Genomic DNA, 17,795 nt, shown 5'->3' on the forward strand with positions numbered 1-17,795 from the left:
AGGGAATACAACATGTTCACAGATAAGGATGGTATGAGGTAGAGTGTTATGGGGGCAAAGCAAAGGGAAAAAGGAAAATTGCTTTAAGAAGAAAAAAAATGTGTTGAGGGAATTATCACTTTCAGCTGAGGAGATCTGAGAGCTCCATAAGGAACCTGGCACCTGATTTGATCATTGAAGAAAACAAAGGACCTGGAGAGGCATATACGAACTGATGCTGAGTGAGAAGAGTAGAACCAGGAGGAATTTGTACACAATTACAGACACAACGTATGTGTGATGACCAACTTTGATAGACTTGGCTCTTCTCAGCAATGCAGTGATATAAGTCAATCCCAAAAGACTCATAATGGAGAGAAATGTCTACATCTGGAGAAAGAACTACAAAGAACTGAGTTTATATCCAGATTGAAGCAAACTACCTGGTCTTTTTCCTTTTCTTGTTTGGTTTTATGTACTCTTTACCATTTTTCATTCCACCTGATACAATTTGTATCAGGAATAACCTGACTAATGTCTAATGTGCAAGTATTTACAGATCCTGTACTTGACTGTATGCTGCCATGGGGGGAAGGGGAGAGAGGGGGACAAAATGTTAAACTCAAGAAATTGTGGAATTGAATCTTTTAAACTAAAAGTAAACAAACAAATTAATAAAAATTATCTAAAGACAACAAAAGAAGAAAACAAAGGATTTTGAAAAGTAGAAATGTGGAAGGAGGCTATTTTCCACATGGGTGGGGAAGTAGGAGGTGGGGGTGGGGTGGGATGGCCTGTGCAAATGCATGGAGCCACACAGATGGCATGTGAAGTTCAGGGAAGACTTTTTCCGTTCATTAGACCAGGTTGGCTAGAAGACAAAAAAATAAAATAACATGGAATAAAGCTGGAAAGGTAGATTATTAGACAGAGATTATAGAGGGCCTTACAAATCAGCCTAAGGATTTTGCATTTTCTCTTAAAGGCAACAGGGTGCCATTGGAGTTTTTTGAGCAGATGATTGAAATGACCCATCCTGGCCTTAAGAATATCATTTTGGCAGCTCTGTGAAAGATGGACTGGAGAATGGGCAGTGTGGAAGCAGGGAGATGACTTAGAAGACTCAGAACAGTCTAGAGGAAGGCTGGTAAGGTAGTGAACTAAAGTTGAGAGGAAAGAAGAGAACAGATTGTGACATGTGCAAGAAGAAGATGCAATAATCTGACATTTCTATGGTATCTTAAGTTTAACAAATCATTTTCTCATGACAACCCTATGATGTAATTAGACTATGTATTCTCATAAAGATAAAGAAAATGAGATTAGGAAATGCTAAATTGATTTGCCTAAAGTGACAGAAGTGAGTGTTCTGTATTGTTGTGTTATCAACCTTCTCCCACCCCCAACAGAATGTAAGCTCATCAAACGAAGGGACCAGTTCATTTTCTCTCATTTTCACCCAGAAGTGTGTTGCAGTGGATAGAATGCTGGCCTTGCAGTCAGGAAGAATTAGGCTTAAGTCTCATTTCTGACACATACTGACTGTGTGACCCTAGGCCAGTCATTTAACTGCCCAGTGCCCAACATATCTCTCCAAGACTATAAGCAGCAGTGGAGGCTGGTGTCAATCTATATTGAGAGAGGGGAGCCAATCTTCACTGAGAGTTCCCTCTAACAGTGAAACCACAGGTCTGGTCCACTGCTCCCTCCACAGCTTCTCTCACCTCTGCCAAAAAACAAACAAATAAACCCACAATCCATCACTCAACACATGGCTTGCCCTAAAGTAGACATAGCAGGCACTCAACTTTTTATTTTAAAATTTTAATAGTGTTACCATTTCACAATGCTCCTGGAATCAATGGAACTTGGCATCGAGGTGTGTGTGTGTGTGGGGGGGGGGTGGCGGAAACTAGAGAACAGTAAAGGAGAGCAAAGGCTGGGATTTCTCCCAGGTTTCAAGCCTGGGCACTTACTGGGAAAATAATGATGCTCCCAGCAATAGAAATGTCACTGCTTACTTCTCTTACAATTCTCCTCAGCACCTAGCCCCATTGTAGACCTCATTCATCAAGACATGTCACTATGACTGATAAGCTCTCCATTACAGGATGAGGTGTTTCATAGTACAAAACGTATCATGATACCCTCATTATCTGGATGACGAATAGACATCCTTTTGATTTCTCACACTCTGGACCTTGTCAAACTTAATAAATTAGGAACAAGAAAGAGCATGATAGTGCATAGGGAACTGGCTTCAGCATCAGGAAGAGCTTTGTTCAAGTCCCATCTCAGACACATCTCTGACTATGCTACCCTGAGTAAGCTTCTAAACCTTTCAATGTCCTAAGCAACTCCCTAAGACTAAAAATTTCAGAGAAGATATTGATCTGCATTTGTAGGAGTTCTTCATTGGGATTTCCATCGGTCAATGAAATCTCAGGTTCAGTCCCCCAAGTCTCCTAAAAATAATATGTAGTTGTGTATGATGTGGTCAAACGGGCAGCTAGGTGGTGCAGTGGAAAGCACTAGACTTGGAGTCAAAAAGACCTGAGTTCAAATCCTTGTTAGTGTTCAGACACTCATTAGCTGTGTGACCCTGGGCAAGTCACTTAACTCTATTTGCCTCAGTTTCCTCATCTGTAAAATGAGTTGGAGAAGAACATGGCAAACCACTCCAGTATCTTTGCCAAGAAAAGCCCAAATGACATCAAGAGTCAGATGCAGCTGAACAACAACAAAAGTGGGATGGTCAAAGGAAAGGGGAAGATGTAAAGGACAAAGGTAATGATGGAAGGTCACTTTTATGGATGAGAGGAGGGAAGGCTTTAGGAAGATCCTCAGTTATTCCGTCCAACAGCATTTATGAAGCATTAGTGTGTGCCAGGCATTTCCCACCCAGCTTCCATTCCTTAGAGATGCCTTGACTTCTCCATCATGCCCTGTGCCAGCTATCTTTCCCACTTTACTTTTCAGCTTTCTTTTGTGTATCTTCTCCAACTGGATTGTATGCTCCTTGAGGACAGGGTATTGTCTTTATTTTTTATATTTGTATCCCGGGAATTAGTACAGGGCCTGGAATGTGGTAGGTACTTACTACATGTTTATTGACTGTCACTAACCTAAGTTCTAGGGATCCTCCAAAAAAGGCAAAAATGATGATCCCACCCCTCAAGGAGCTCGCATGCTGATAGAATAGACAGCGTTACATAAAACTATGTGTTCAAGTTATATGCCATGTGAGTGAAATACAATCTCAGAGAGAAGACACTGGGGTGGTAGGGAAGAGGGGAGTGGAGGACTAGGAAGGAGAGGGGGAAAAATCTCTTTAAAAAAGGCAGAACTCAAGCTGAGGATTTAAGGAAACCAGAGAAGTCAGTAGATGGGAGTGAGGAGGGCGAATATTTTAGGCATCGGGTAGAGCCAATGAAAAGTCACAAGATGGATGAAATGTTCTATGCGAGAAATTGTAAGGGGGCCAATGTTACTGGATAGTAGAGCATTTGAAGGGGAGTAAAGAGAGAGAAGATTAAAAGGAAAGGAAGGGAACAAGCTATATGGGGCTTTAAAAGTCAGATAGAGGATTTTATATTTGACCCTGGACATAACAGGGAGCCACTTGTAAGAGGGAATATAAAGGTACCTTGTTTTGCTCCCACAAAAGTTATTAGAAGATAATCAATAGCTGTGAGGAAGCTCTTGCTTATCTTACTTTACTAAAACCCTGGCCTTCCTGGAGCTATGATGATGGACAGAGGGAGCTAGAAAGGTGGGGCTGTGGCACACAGCTCTGACCTTAGAAGAGGTCAGGCCAGGTCAGGTCTCAGGTATCCTCACCACCATGCCTATGTAATCTGCATATATAGAGGAAATATAGGGAAATAAAGTGAGGAATTTGACTAACCCTAAGTCTACCAGGAAGGACAGAACTATATAACCTCACTCTGGGTTCTGCATCAGTGTGTGTGTCCGTGTGCCGTGTGTCCGTGTGTCCGTGTCCAGTGAGCATTATACCTGCTTCCTTGCTGGAAGCTTAATAAACACCTTCTGCATGCTCTGTTTCTGAGTTCTTTCAGTGAGAAGGAATTTGTTATTTTAAAGGGTACATCACATGGATCTTCCTAAGGGCCCCAAAGGGAAGCAGTGGGCAGCAGAAGCTCATCCCAGGCTAACTCCATGACCCTACCAGGAGGTCCTATGATCCCCACAGCCACGTTGAGGGGCATCCCATGTGGATCTTCCTAAAGACCCCCAAGGGAGCAGTGGACATGGAATCTCATCCAGGCTATCTCCCTGACCCTGCCTGGGAAGTCCTGTAATCCCCAAAGGCGTGTTTCTCATACACTAGAGTTTATTGAGTAACACAGTCATACCTAAACTTTAGGAAAATCACTTGGACTGCTGAGGGGATGGATTGATTGGAGTGGAAAGTTGACTAAAGCAAGTAACTCAACCAGAAGGCTATTGAAATAGTCCAAGCCTGAGGTGTTAAAGGCATGCACCTGGGTGATAATTGAGTGATTGGAGAAAAGGGGAAGTATACAATAGATGCTGTGAAGGTAAAGACACTAAGACTTCGCAACCAATTGGAGCCTGAGGTGAGTGTTAATGGAAAATTGAGGATGACACCAAAATTGTGAGCTTCAGTGACTGGGAGGGAGGATGGTGGTTCCCAGAAATAAAAAAAGTTTAAGAAAAGGAAGGATTTTAGGGAAAAACTAATGAGTTCTGTTTTGGACATTCAATCTGAGATGAACAAAAGGCAACTGATGATATGAGAATGGGCCTCAAAAGAGAGACAGTTTACTTGAAAATAAAGGGTCCTGAATGGTTGAAAATGTGGAAGGAGTGGATTTAATATATTAGGATGTCCCAGATTTATCATGAGCTAGCTGTATATCCCTGGACCAGTGGCTTCCTCCTTCTGGGCCTCAGTTTCCTCATCTGTAAAGCAAGGGATGTACTAGATGATCTCTAAGCTTGCTTGCATCTATTAAAAAAAATGTTGTTCTTAATGTCTCCACCTCATTTTGTAGCTGATTCTAATCTACTTAGATTAATTCTTGTGGAGAGAACTATTTCATATGGAAGAACAGGGTCTGGGAAGAGAGGAATAACTTATAAAAGTAGTTGATAGTTCCATGCCCCAAAACTCTAATTCTATTACCAACTTATAAAAAATGGGTTTTACATCTGATCAAGATCAACTGAAAAATGGCTAATTATTACTCCCAAGCAGATGTCAAATTAAGAAAAGTAAATGCCAAAGGAAGTCTATTGTTTTTCTTTTAATTAAATTTTAACCAACTTAGTGAAAAGCCAGTATCCAGAAGGAGTTGGAATTTTTTTAACTTTTTAAGTTGAAGCAGTAATTATACCAAAAATTAACATCTCTTGACCTACCCCAGACTCCCATACAGGTCACAGGCTGCAGAGGTTAAGTAGTGGAAAAAGGAGAGGGAAATGACTTCTTTTTAAAAACAGAGCCCCTCCCTGTCAGGCCCTAAATGTGGAGTGTCAATCTTCTATCTACTGATTGCCCTATTGCACCTTTTCTAAGACAGCAGTATCTTGGCACACAGCTCTCTTGTGAAGCAAAGCCTAAAATAAACTTATGCTAATCTTGAGTATTGACATAGCCAAGTCTATTTCAAGGGCCCCTTTAGTCTATTTGTGACAGATCTGCACCTTTTAAATTATTGTTCACTTGAATTATAGTTTCCATTTTACAGTAGAGGAAGTCCTCAAAGAGGGCCAAGATCGTCCCCCAAATAAATCCATGGCCATTCCGGGTTTGTTGTGGATATAACTTAGGGAAAAACACTGTGCTAATCATCGTCTGGAGTTTATCAAGAAATAGAGAACACAAACTCATGCCTTCAAGAATCAAACAATCACCCCCATTTTTCTTCTAATTTAAGGGGAACCTTTGTATTTTACCTAAGAGCTTCTCTCCTCAGGAAGCAAGGCTCTGAGTCACCTTGCATCAACTGCATAGTCAGAGAAATAATAATGAATTAAAAACAAGGAAAAAAATCTAGAATAAAGGCTGTTTCAGTTAGAGAGAATTGGCAGAATCATTTCAAGTCAGAGAATTGATGATGAAATCACCTCTCTAGAACTTAGTTCTATAACTTTCTGCCATTATGGATAATTTTTCATGATTTATTTCATGTCTTTCTTTTTTAAAAAAAAAGTTTATTCATGTGCTTTGTTTTTACATCATAGACATTTACAAATTACTTATACTTTGTGAGAGGTCTCTTGTAACAAAATAAAACAAGTAAAACATAATACAGTGACTTGATCTCAAACTGTATGCAACATTTCACATCTATAGCACCCTTCCCCCAACCTCTCTATTTTAAGAAAATGTAGGGAAATCAATTTTATCTCCCTTCCCCTCTGCCCTCCTGGGAAAAAAAAGGAAAATAAATTTCTTATAATAAATATGCATGGATAAACAAAACAAGTTCCCTCAATGGCTGTATGCAAAAATATGTCTCATTATGAGCTCAAAATCCATCACTGTTCTAGAATGTAAAGTGTGTTTCATTACTGGTCTCCTGAAAGCATGAATAGTCATTGTATTGATCATAGTTTTTACAGTTTTGAAAGTTATTTTTACAGTGTCTATATATAAATTGTTCCCCTGGTTCTACTCATTTCATTTCTTAATCAGTTTTTAAAGTCCTTAAAATTGTTCATTTCTATAATATTGATGTTAGAGCAGGGTTGGGAAGCTCAAGCCTCGAGGCCACATGTGGCCCTCTAAGTCCTCAAGTGCAAGCCCTTTTACTAAACTCAAACTTCACAGAACAAATCCCCTTAATAAAAAGATTGTTCTGTAAAACTTAGGATTCAGTCAAAAGGCTGCTCCCAAGGACCTAGAAGGCCACATGTGGCCTCAAGGCACAGCTATACCACTGCTAGGTATATATAACACCCCTGTGTTAGAGTATAAATTATTCTTCTGGTTCTGCTTAATTCATTCTATATCAGTTGGTATAAAACCTGCCATATCTTTTTGAAATAATCTATTTCCTATAGTAGAATCGGGGCTGTGCAGGAGCCAGCTTGAACTATATTGTGAAAGCTGATTGTTGATTTTTTAGTGAGAGCATTTTCACTCTGGAAATTGGCAAACTATAAATTAAGGTTTAATTTATCATGATGAAAATGTAAATATTTCAGATTAAACTTAAAAATGTGTTGTGTCTGCATTTTTTTTGGAAGACTGGTTGTTGAACATTTACCAGCAGTCCACTGAGCTTAATAGTACTCTTTCACATTGACACTCATTTAATATCAATTTAATACCCTCAATAATGCCCAAATCTGAATTAATCAATGAGACTACTTTGCTTTGCTTTGAAAATACCCTGTCCTGTGTCAGTAACTCCAGACACCAGATAAGGCTGAATAGTGGGATTTCTCTTATTTTGGGGGCATACTCTATACAGGGGAAAATACAGACATCCTGAGATAAAAAATTCCAACTGACCCACTTTGTCTATTGTCTTGTCAATCTGTATTTACAACTAAGAAACTTCTTTCCCATGGTATGAATAGTAAACATATGGAGATCAAAAATTTGAGTGACAGCCGTCCTGAATTGGGATGATTCTAAAACATATTTAAGCTTTCTCATTCTTTTGTTCAGCAGTCTGAATTTAGGTTCTGGCTCTGTGTACATGTATCTGTTAGCTTTGAGGGAATAAACAATGTAAATGTATATCACTTAGCCTGTTTGTCTCCTTTAACCAAACTTTCAGGTTGACAGCATTCAAATATCACAACTTATTCAACCATTCCTCAACTGACGGGCATCTTTTTAGTTTCCAGTTTTTTGCCACTGTGAAAATAGCTACTATAATTATTTGCATATCAAAAACTTTTACATTGTTTAGTAACTTTTTGTGTATAATTCCAAATTTGTTTCTAGAATGGTTGTACCATTCTAGTTCACACATCAATGTTTTTTTTTTTTTAATTTAAAGCAATTGGGGTTAAGTAAGTTGCTCAAGGTTACACAGCCAGTTATTTTGTGTGGGTGCCAAGTATCTGAGGCTGGAACCGATCCTGGGTCTCCCGACTCTGGGGCCAATGTTCTTACTCACTGTGCCACCTGGTCACTCCTACATTTCAAAGTTTTGCCTATTTTCCCACGGCCCCTCCAGCATTTATGATTTTCTCTTTTTTTTATCTTTTTGGTCTTCTCTGATGCTCTAATAGGTAGTTGTGAAGTGGAATCTCAATTAATTTCCATTTCTTTGTGGTTATTTGGAGTACTTATTTTTATTTTTTTGCTTTTTGGAGGGGAGAAGGTAAGGCAATTGGGGTTAAGTGACTTGCCCAAGGTCACATGGCTAGTATGTGTTACGTGTCTGAGGCCAGATCCAAACTCAGGTTCTCCTGACTCCAGGGCTGGTGCTCTATTCACTGCACCACCTAGCCACCCCTATTTGGAGTATTTTTGCATATGGTTATAAATAACTTGGGATTCTTCCCTTGAAAACTGCATGTTCAAGTCCTAGATCATTTATCAATTGGGGAATGGCTCTTGTTCTTATAAATTTTAATCAGTTCCTTAGATATCTTGGAAACAAAATCTTTACCAAAGAAACTTGCTACAAGGATTTTTTCCCCCTCAGTTAATTGTTTCCTTTTAATCTTAGCTTTATTTGATTAGTGCAAAAATTTTTTAATTTTATGTAATCAAAATTAACTATTTCATCTTCTGTTATTCCCCCCTATTTCTTCTTTGGTCAGGAGTTTTTATTCTATCTATAGATCTAATAGGTAATTTTTTCCTATGTTCCTCTAATTTGTTTATGATGTGACCTTTTATATCTAGGGCTAGGCCATGTGCCTATTTCAAGCTTATCTTTATATAAGGTGTAAAGTGATGGTCTAAATCTAATTTCTTCCATACTAAGGCCCAACTTTCCTGGCAGTTTTTGTCAAATAGCTGTTAGAAGTAACTGGCAAATCCTAGTAACTGGCACACAGTGTTTATCAAACAGGGAGCTTTAGATACATTTGCTTCTCTGTGTTATACTTAACCTGATCAATTTCTCTATTTTTCAATCAGCACTAAATTGCTTTAAATATTTACTACCTTATAATATAGCTTGAGATCTGGAGCTGCTAGGCCCCCTTCATTCCTACTTTGCATTCCTTCCTTTTATATTGGCCATCTTTTTTTCTTCCACATGAATTGTTATTATTTTTTCTAATTCTATAAAATAATCCTTTGGTACTTTGATTGGTATGGCATTAAATAAGTAAATTAATTTAGGTAATGTCATTTTTATCACATTGGATCATATTTCCTATGAGAAATTGAAATTTTCCAATTAATTTGGTCTATATTTCTGTAAACAGTTGTTTATATAATTCTTGTGTTTATCTTTGTAGGTATATTCTAAAGTATTTTTTTCCTATCTTCTCCTCCTAGATTTTATTGGTGTTGTATAGGAATGTCAATGATTTATATTAATTTCTTTTAACCAGAAAGTTTGCTGAAGTTGTGGATTATTTCAATAATTTTTAGTTGACTTCTTAGTGTCCTCTAAATATACCATGATATCTGCAAAATGTGATAATTTTGTTTCTTCCTATGGTTATTCCTCAATTTCTTTTCCTTTTCTTATTGTGATAGCCAACTGTTTTAGTACCATGTCAAATAAAAGTGATAACAATGCATATCCTTGTTTCACCCCTAAATTGGAAAGAATTCTAGTATATCTAGTATATTACAAGTAATGGTAGCTTTTGGTTTTAGATATACACTATTTGTCATCTTAAGAAAAGGTCCATTTGTTCTTATATTTTCTAGTGCTTTTTTTTTTTAACAGAAGTGATTGTTGTATTTTGTCAAAAGCTTTTTTCTGCATCTATTGATCTAACCAATATAACATAAACAAACATTTTTCCTAAGTATTATTTTTATTATTCTTACTCCTTTCCTCTCTCAGTCTTTCATTCCTGCAAGGCCTTTATCAAGGTGCTGTTCAGGCTGTTATCTATTTATTAGTATTGAAGAACAAGATAGTATTCTCATTGTTTTAAAATTATATTCTAAGGATGTGTTCTAGCTGCCATCTTCATTGCAAAAAAGAGTGAAGCAGCTTGCACATGCCATTTTTGAGCAACTTTATTGCATTAGGGTAGCTCATCACTAAAAAGAAACTATATATAGTGGTTGAGTTGAAACATACATACACACACACAAACACACACACACATACACTTTATCAAGAATGGTAATCAGAGGAATACGTCTATATTCTGGGCCACCAAGAAAAACTTTGTAGCCCACTATCTCCTCAAATTCCTTTGCCATATACCTAGGGTTGTGAGTGGTAGCTAAAGAGGACAGTAAGTCTAGAGCTAGAAGGACCCTCAGATTCTATCTAGTCCAACCCTTTAATTTCACAGATAAGAAAACTGAGTTAAATGACTTGTCACACAGATTGTAAATATGAATATATATATATACATATATATTCTTGTATCCCCCACTAGAATGTAAGCTCTTTGTGAGTAGGGATAGTATCATTCTTGTGCTTATATCCCAAGTGCCTAACACAATGTCTGGCACATAGTAGGGGCTTAATAAATACTTGTTGATTGATTAAGCCACATTCTGGTTGAGACTTGTTGTTTAACAATGACTGTACAGGCATACCCAACTAGGGAGCAGAAAGTTTTTACAATCAGTAAAGGATTATGGGGAAAATATATCTTGTGTCTGAACTTCCTGCCAGGATCCATTTGGATCAAGAAGAAACTTTGAAAGCATACTACTGAATAAGATGCTAACTTTGGCTGGCATCAAGAAGTCTAGAACTATATTTTATTACCCTCAAAAAGGACCCACATCTTGAGTGTTTCACTTCTACAGTGATGAATTGGAGACCCTGAAACTAAGATCTCAGTGGTGTAAAATATGGCATTCCTAGCATACACCCTCCCACCCCCACACACCTTCACACAAACACACCTGCCAGAAATGATGCCAGAGGCTTTATACCATACTTGCTAATGGTATGGTGAGAACCTCTCCTAGTTTTTTACTTGTTTTTTGGTATCTCTGAAGACAGAGAGCTAGAAGACACTCATAAACAATACATCCCTCAGCTAAGAGAGAAGCTAAAAGAAACTTACTCACCTAGCTATAACTTCAACTCAAAAGAGTGCTGAGAGAAAGAACCAATAAAATTCAGATACCTGAATGGTGTGGTCAAGACTTTGAATAAGGAGGCAGCTGTTTTTTTTTTTTAAGAAATCTTGGAGCCAAGATGGCAGAGTAAAAGCAGGAACTTGCTTGAGCTTGTGCCCCAACCACCTCCAATACATGTAAAAAATGACTCTAAACAAATTTTAAAGCTATAGAACCCACAAAATGACAGAGTGAAATACATCTCCCACTGAAGGCAGCCTCGCAGGCTGATAGGAAGAAATCTTGAAGTTCATGGAACACACAAGTTCATAGTAAGTTATTTTATGCCTAGTTGGAAAGAGACTAAAAACTTTTTTTTGGAGGGGAGAGGGGAGGGCTATTGGGGTTAAGTCACTTGCCCAAGGTCACACAGCTAATAAGTGTTAAGTGTCTGAGGTCGAATTTGAACTCAGGTTCTCCTAACTCCAGGGCTGGTGCTCTATTCACTGTGCCACCTAGCCACCCTGAGACGAAACTCTTCCAACATCTCTCAAATACACTCCCTTCTTTCCTCTGACTCTGCCACCATTCTCGTGCAAGCCCTCATCACCTCACACCTGGATAATTTCAGTAGGCCTCAGGTGGGTCTGCCTGCTTCAACTATCTCCCCACTATAATCTCTCCTCCACTCAGTCACCACCAGTGATTTTCCTAAAGTACAGATCTGATCATGTCACCTCCCTACTCTGTAAATTCCAGTGGCTTCCTGTTGCCTGCAGGATCAGATACAAAATGCTTTGGCATTCAAAGATCTTCATAACCTAGACCCTTCCCTATCTTTCCAGTCTTCTTATACCTTATTCCTCAACACGTGCTTTTTGATCCAATAACACTGGCTTCCTGGCTGTTCCATGAACAAGAGACCCTCTCTCTCTTGGCTCTAGACATTCCCTTTGGCTGTCCTCCATGCCTGAAATGCCCTCTCTTCTCAAATCTAACTACTGAACTCCTTTATTGACTTCCTTTAAGTGCCAACTAAAATCCCACCTTCTCCAGGAAGCCTTCCCCATCCCCTCTTAATTCCAGTGCCTTCCCTCTGTTTGTTATTTTCTATTTATCCTGCACATAGCTTGTTTTGTATTTATTTGTTTACATGTTGCCTCCCCCATTAGACTGTGAGCTCCTTGATGGCAAGGACTGTCCTTTGTCTTTTTTTTTTTTTGGTATACTCAGTGCTTAGCACAGTGCCTGGCATATAATGGGCACTTGATATTGATTGATTGATTGAAACTGATTTCCAGAATAGCCCCAGAACCTGGGAGGGGTCACATAAAGACATATAAATACAATTCATTGCAATCATTTATTGCCTGTAGGAGAGCTAGTTGAACACAAGGATACAAGCAACGAACAATTTTTCCAAAGATTCTCTGAATTGGACACTGGCTTAGACATTTCAAGTGATGAAGACTTGATATGCTGTGTGTAACTCAACCACCAGCCCAAAAAGGCAGTGAGTACTGAACCCCCCAAGTAACACCTTTCTTGCCTAGAATTTCAGCTATAGGAATATTTTGGTACAGAAACTACCTACTAAACACAGTAACACAGTTGGACAGCCTAGACCCTAGAAGTTCAGGTTTAGGGATAGAAGACCATGGTGCTGATAAGGATGATGAATGATACCATCATACCATACCATCAACTAGTTCAAGTACAGGGTCAGATAGGTCAACAAATCACAGGAGACCCAGATCTATTCAACCTATGACCAGACTAACAAGATTTTATAGGGGAAACGGAAGAAGTGGTTACATATATAGCTAAATGGCAATGCTATTGTTTACTCAAGTAAGATGTGCCTTACATATAATTGCATATGGTCTTTGATATATGTGCTACTTGCTGAATATTTGTGTAACCATAGATGTATTTGCATAATTTTGCCATTTGTCTATTTGCATGTTGTTTATTCATGGCCTGTTATTACATATACCCATTAATGTTTTGTATTAGATATTGTACATATTTATATTTATGGATATGTATTACTACTATGACTTGTATATAATACATATTTCATGTAATTTAAACTTCAAGTCATTAGAGAGCTTTCCAGAATTTAGGATCATGGACAACTATGCCCAAATATATCCCAATTGTTTTACTAAATGTTTAATTTAGGGAAAATGTGAAGAAGTGGTCCTTAAAAGCCCAAGGCCTTACAACAGAAACAACAATTAGATTTTAAGATAAATGTAAAAAATGTGGTCACACCAGGTAATCTCCTTATAAGGTACAAATTATGCCATTGAATGATTCAGAAAGGAAGCATCTCAACAGGATAAAGAATAACCCACAGGGTTTCCATTGTTGAACAATTCCTCCCACCTCCACCTCCACCTCCAGCCAGACCATAGGACCCCAAGGCAATAATCCTGTACCTCTTTTTCCTCCTTGAGTGACTTCATGGGAACCTGAAGCCTTTTCCTCTGGGCATGGAGGATGGTGGGTAAGGGGAGTTTGTTTATCTTTACTTGTTTTACAATTTTACTTTTTTTTAGTTAGCATTAACCTTTGATATTTGCTACTCAGGGTGTACTAAGGAAAATATATTTGGGAGGAGGCAACTGTGGAGAAGCATCCCCAGAGAAGAGATCGAGATAAATATAACACTGAGGTGTTTTACCAGAAATCTCATCTTTGGCTGGGGGCTCGGAGTTAGCAAAAGAGAATTATAGATCCTTGGATACTACTTTCCAGAATAGAGAAGGAAACCCATCTGGACAATAAGTCCTGATCACCACGTCATCCCTTTAACATTGTAACATGTAAAATAAAGGAATTAGACTCAATGATCTTTAAATTATCTTCTAGCTCTATATTCTATGATACTGCTTAGAACCTGAAGTTTAAATAGGTGGTGCAGTGATTGGAGTGCTAGACCTAAAGGCAAGATGATTCCTCTTCCTGAGTTCAAATCTGGCCTCAGACACTTACTAGTTGTGTAACTCTGGGCCAAGTCACTTAACCCTCTTTGCTTCAATTTCCTCATCTGTAAAATTAGCTGGAGAAGGAAATGGCAAACCCCTTTAGTATCCTTGCCAAGAAAACCCCAAATGGGGTCATGGGTCAGACATGACTGGAACGACTGAACAACATGATCATTTAGATTATAGCTTTACACAGGCAAATAAAATGCTCCTATAAAAGATAGGATTTCAAAGATTTCTATTCTAGCCTCCTCGGTTTATAGATGTGAAAACTAAGGCCCAGAGAGGCAAAATAATTTCTCTAAATTGCAAGATCTGGAAATATACTCCAGATTAATTTCTCTGTCTAAGATACCAAAGCTGAGAGTGATTTTCCAGTTGGCTGTAGCCCCTATTTAATTAATAACAAATTTTAATTACCTATGGTAATATTAGAAAATTGAAACCCAAAGATAGGTTACTGGAAGTAACCACTTTAAGCCAAGAGATTCAACCTCTTCCTCCGCCCCCTTCTTAAATTAGAGCTACTAACAAGGAATAAAATAAGCTGTGTCTCACTTTCTTTCCTTTCCCTCACTTTCCCTTCAAGGTAGAAACACTAGAGAGTAGTAAAATAGCTTAAATGTGGGTGAAAGAAGGAAAAGAAAGACAAGCGAGACACCAAAATAAAGAGAAACATGAAAAGTCTGTCTGACTTGGAAGGTGATTTCCCTCCTCCCTCTCCCCTTTTCATAGGAAGTTCTTTTAAAAGTAGATGAAAGGACAGTATAGACACACACTTGAAGTATTGCCATAATTGCCTCTTCACTGTTCACCACTATTCTGTAATTATAGAGGGTTATTTAAACGTCAGTGTAGATTTTTTAAAAAATCTAGTTAATTACATAAGTGACTTCTGACATTATTCTGTTTCTATTTTCTAGTTCTAAACTGTTACAGAAGTATTACAATCTAATGCCTTAACAATATGCCTTCATTTATGGGGTCTGTGCTGGCATGGGGACCATGTAACATCACTATCCACGTCCTTCGGTACAACCATAGTATTTTGGTGAAGGGACAGTGATTCCCTTGTTGGCAACTCAGAATAAGATACACCCAGAAAATACATGGCAATCTCATGGAGAAGAAAAAGTCTCCAAAAAAGGAAAGAATAATGAAGACAGATCTCTAGCACAACATTTTTCCATTGTTCTCTGGTTTGTACAAAGTTAGTTTAAACCTGTCCTTGAATCTTTATCAGGAAGTCTACATTCTCTTTGGGGTTAGACTTTTAGATCAAGAACATTTATTAATTTTGGAAGGGTTATAGTACAAGTTACCTCAGATAATTCTAGAAATCCTTTCAAAACTTGAGCAAATAGCATAGACATTCAATACCTTCTGGGCCTCAGTTTTCTCATTTGTGAAATGAGGGGGTTGGACTAAAGATGGTTTATAGCCAAATTCTAGTTCTAAAGCATATGAGCTTGTACTTCATATGAGTTTGTACTTCACTTCCAAGGTAGAAAGGTGATGGTGGCATGTCTCTTCCATTGTTTAGGAGGAGGAGAAGAAATACAAAGCCATCTAAAGTTTTACAGGACTTCACACAACAGAAAGTTAGCCATATCTTTTGGTATTTTCCAGTTAGGAAGGCCTCACTCTGGGAGCCATGCGGAACGAACCTACAAATCCAAGATAGGGGTCCTGAACAGCAGTAAAGTAGTTGACCAATTTCAGGAGAACATAGATAAAAGGATGCCCCCTCCAATTCTGGGGGGCTGCTATCTCAGAACATACTATTTCTATGCATTCATTGTTAAATGAATGCAGCTCTTCTCCAAATATAGCTTCCCCCAGCTCCAACTACCTGAAGTGAAACCCTGCCGGTGTACTCTGGAAATCTCTTACAACTCATTTAAGATCCAGGTGCAACGGTCATACCATTTAGAATGCAGCTTTGAGAAACTGTTTCCTTTTTTGAGATTAATATAGAAGTTTTGCCTCTCTGTCATTTTTCTTTTCCCAAATTAGCATTAAGCACACAATCAGGGAGGAGAGATACCTTTACTCCAATTCAGAATTTAATAAGGGATTTCCCCAAGATAAATAAAGGAAATGCCATTTCAAAATGACATGGTATCCTTTTCTCTTCAGAAGTGAATACCCCACATAAGGGTAACACCATCCCTTCCTTCCTAACACAGAAACACAGTTTATTCAAAGCAGCCTGTTTCTAGCCAAGCCAATACAATAGCTCCTTATAAGCTAAAAACCTCTCTGTAGAGATGTATTAGATAGCATTAGACTGTAGTCGGATTTCCATTTATGAAAATCCTCTAAGCGTTGCTTTCCTTACTAGCTAAGATACTACAAAGAATTCTTTTGTGAATATAAATTTATATGTAGAGAGAGAAAATGCATATACATATTTTCTTATATATATATGTACACATGTATATAAACGCATATACATATGCATCCTTTGTCTTTACTTACCAATCGAGGCTGAGGACATGTGTGCTCTATTTCCTCCATGGTTTCTGAGGGAAGCTCATTAGAAAGGGATTTTGGGATACCTGTTTCTGACTCAGCATCAGTGGTGAGCACTGGCATGGCCAGTGAATGCTCCCGGCAGCTCTACCCCTTCTGTTGTTCTCCTTTCAGGCGGAAAATGTTTTCTTTGTCACATACTTCCCCCAACCCCCCTTCTTCTTTCTTCCTTCCCTGGAGGGACTAAAGGGTTTTGTTGTTTTGTGGTTTAGTTTTTTTTTTTTTTTCCCTTCCCCTTCTTTCCATGAGACGCAAGGCAAGGCGGCAAGGCCTCACTTTATCACTATAACAACGAGCCGGCACTGAAGCAGCTGGTATGGGATACAGTAATCTCATTTGCATGATGCTCTCTGATTGGCTACTGTCATCATAGTACCACTCCATTGGAGGTACGTGCTGTATTGGCAGGGTGGCCGGTGCACACAGCAGCAGAACTTGGGGCTTTTGTATCTCTCTTTTTTTAATTTGGTGGCAAAGGATTGTCAGTCTGGGTGAAAGGAGTATAGCTGCACTACATAGATAAGAAGAAACCGTTTGCTGAGATGCACAAGGCCACTCTGAGAAGAAATACCAGAATGTCTCTTCCTGAAAGGAGAAACGGGACTGTGACCTTGTGTGGTCACAGGGGGTGAGCAGATGCATGTTCATTTGTACAGAAATTGCTGTCCTGTGATAGCCTGGAATCTGAACTTATTACTTAACAATACATTTAGTAAGCACTTTTTATGTATAGAACACTTTGCTAGGTACTAGGGGAGATCTCTTATACCTTGGTAGGAAGCTAGACACACGTAGACAAATGCAATATTACATAAGTACAATAGAGATGTACAAAATAAAATGCCTTGCAAGGTCCAAGATAAGAGTTTTCACTGATTAGAGAAATCAGGGGAAAAATTCATGGAGGAGATGGAAGAATACAAGGTCAGAAAGTAGTCTAAGATACAGCACAGAGTACGTGAATAGGTGCTTTATGAGATAAAAATAGAAAGATACAGGAGCACCAGCTGTGGAGAATCTGAATGCCATTCCAAGGAGTTCACACTTTTCCTGAGAAAGAAAAAGAGAGAGAGAGAGAGAGAGAGAGAGAGAGAGAGAGAGAGAGAGAGAGAGAGAGA

General features: G+C 38.6%; 1 protein-coding gene across 1 annotated transcript in view; it reads right to left on the minus strand.

Moving 5' to 3' along the window:
- Positions 1 to 16,873, minus strand: part of PCYT1B (phosphate cytidylyltransferase 1B, choline) — a 103,802-nt gene extending 86,929 nt beyond the window's left edge. The window contains exon 1 of the mRNA XM_069065645.1: positions 16,624 to 16,873. Coding sequence (XP_068921746.1) covers positions 16,624 to 16,740 — 117 coding nt within the window. The 5' untranslated portion in view covers positions 16,741 to 16,873. The remainder of the gene's footprint in view (positions 1 to 16,623) is intronic.
- Positions 16,874 to 17,795: the final 922 nt, after the last annotated feature.

This window comes from Petaurus breviceps, unplaced genomic scaffold (genome assembly GCF_028583685.1).
Source record: "Petaurus breviceps papuanus isolate PSGF00001 unplaced genomic scaffold, PetGlider_PUasm1.0 90696, whole genome shotgun sequence".
In the NCBI taxonomy this organism is placed as follows: Eukaryota; Metazoa; Chordata; class Mammalia; order Diprotodontia; family Petauridae; genus Petaurus; species Petaurus breviceps.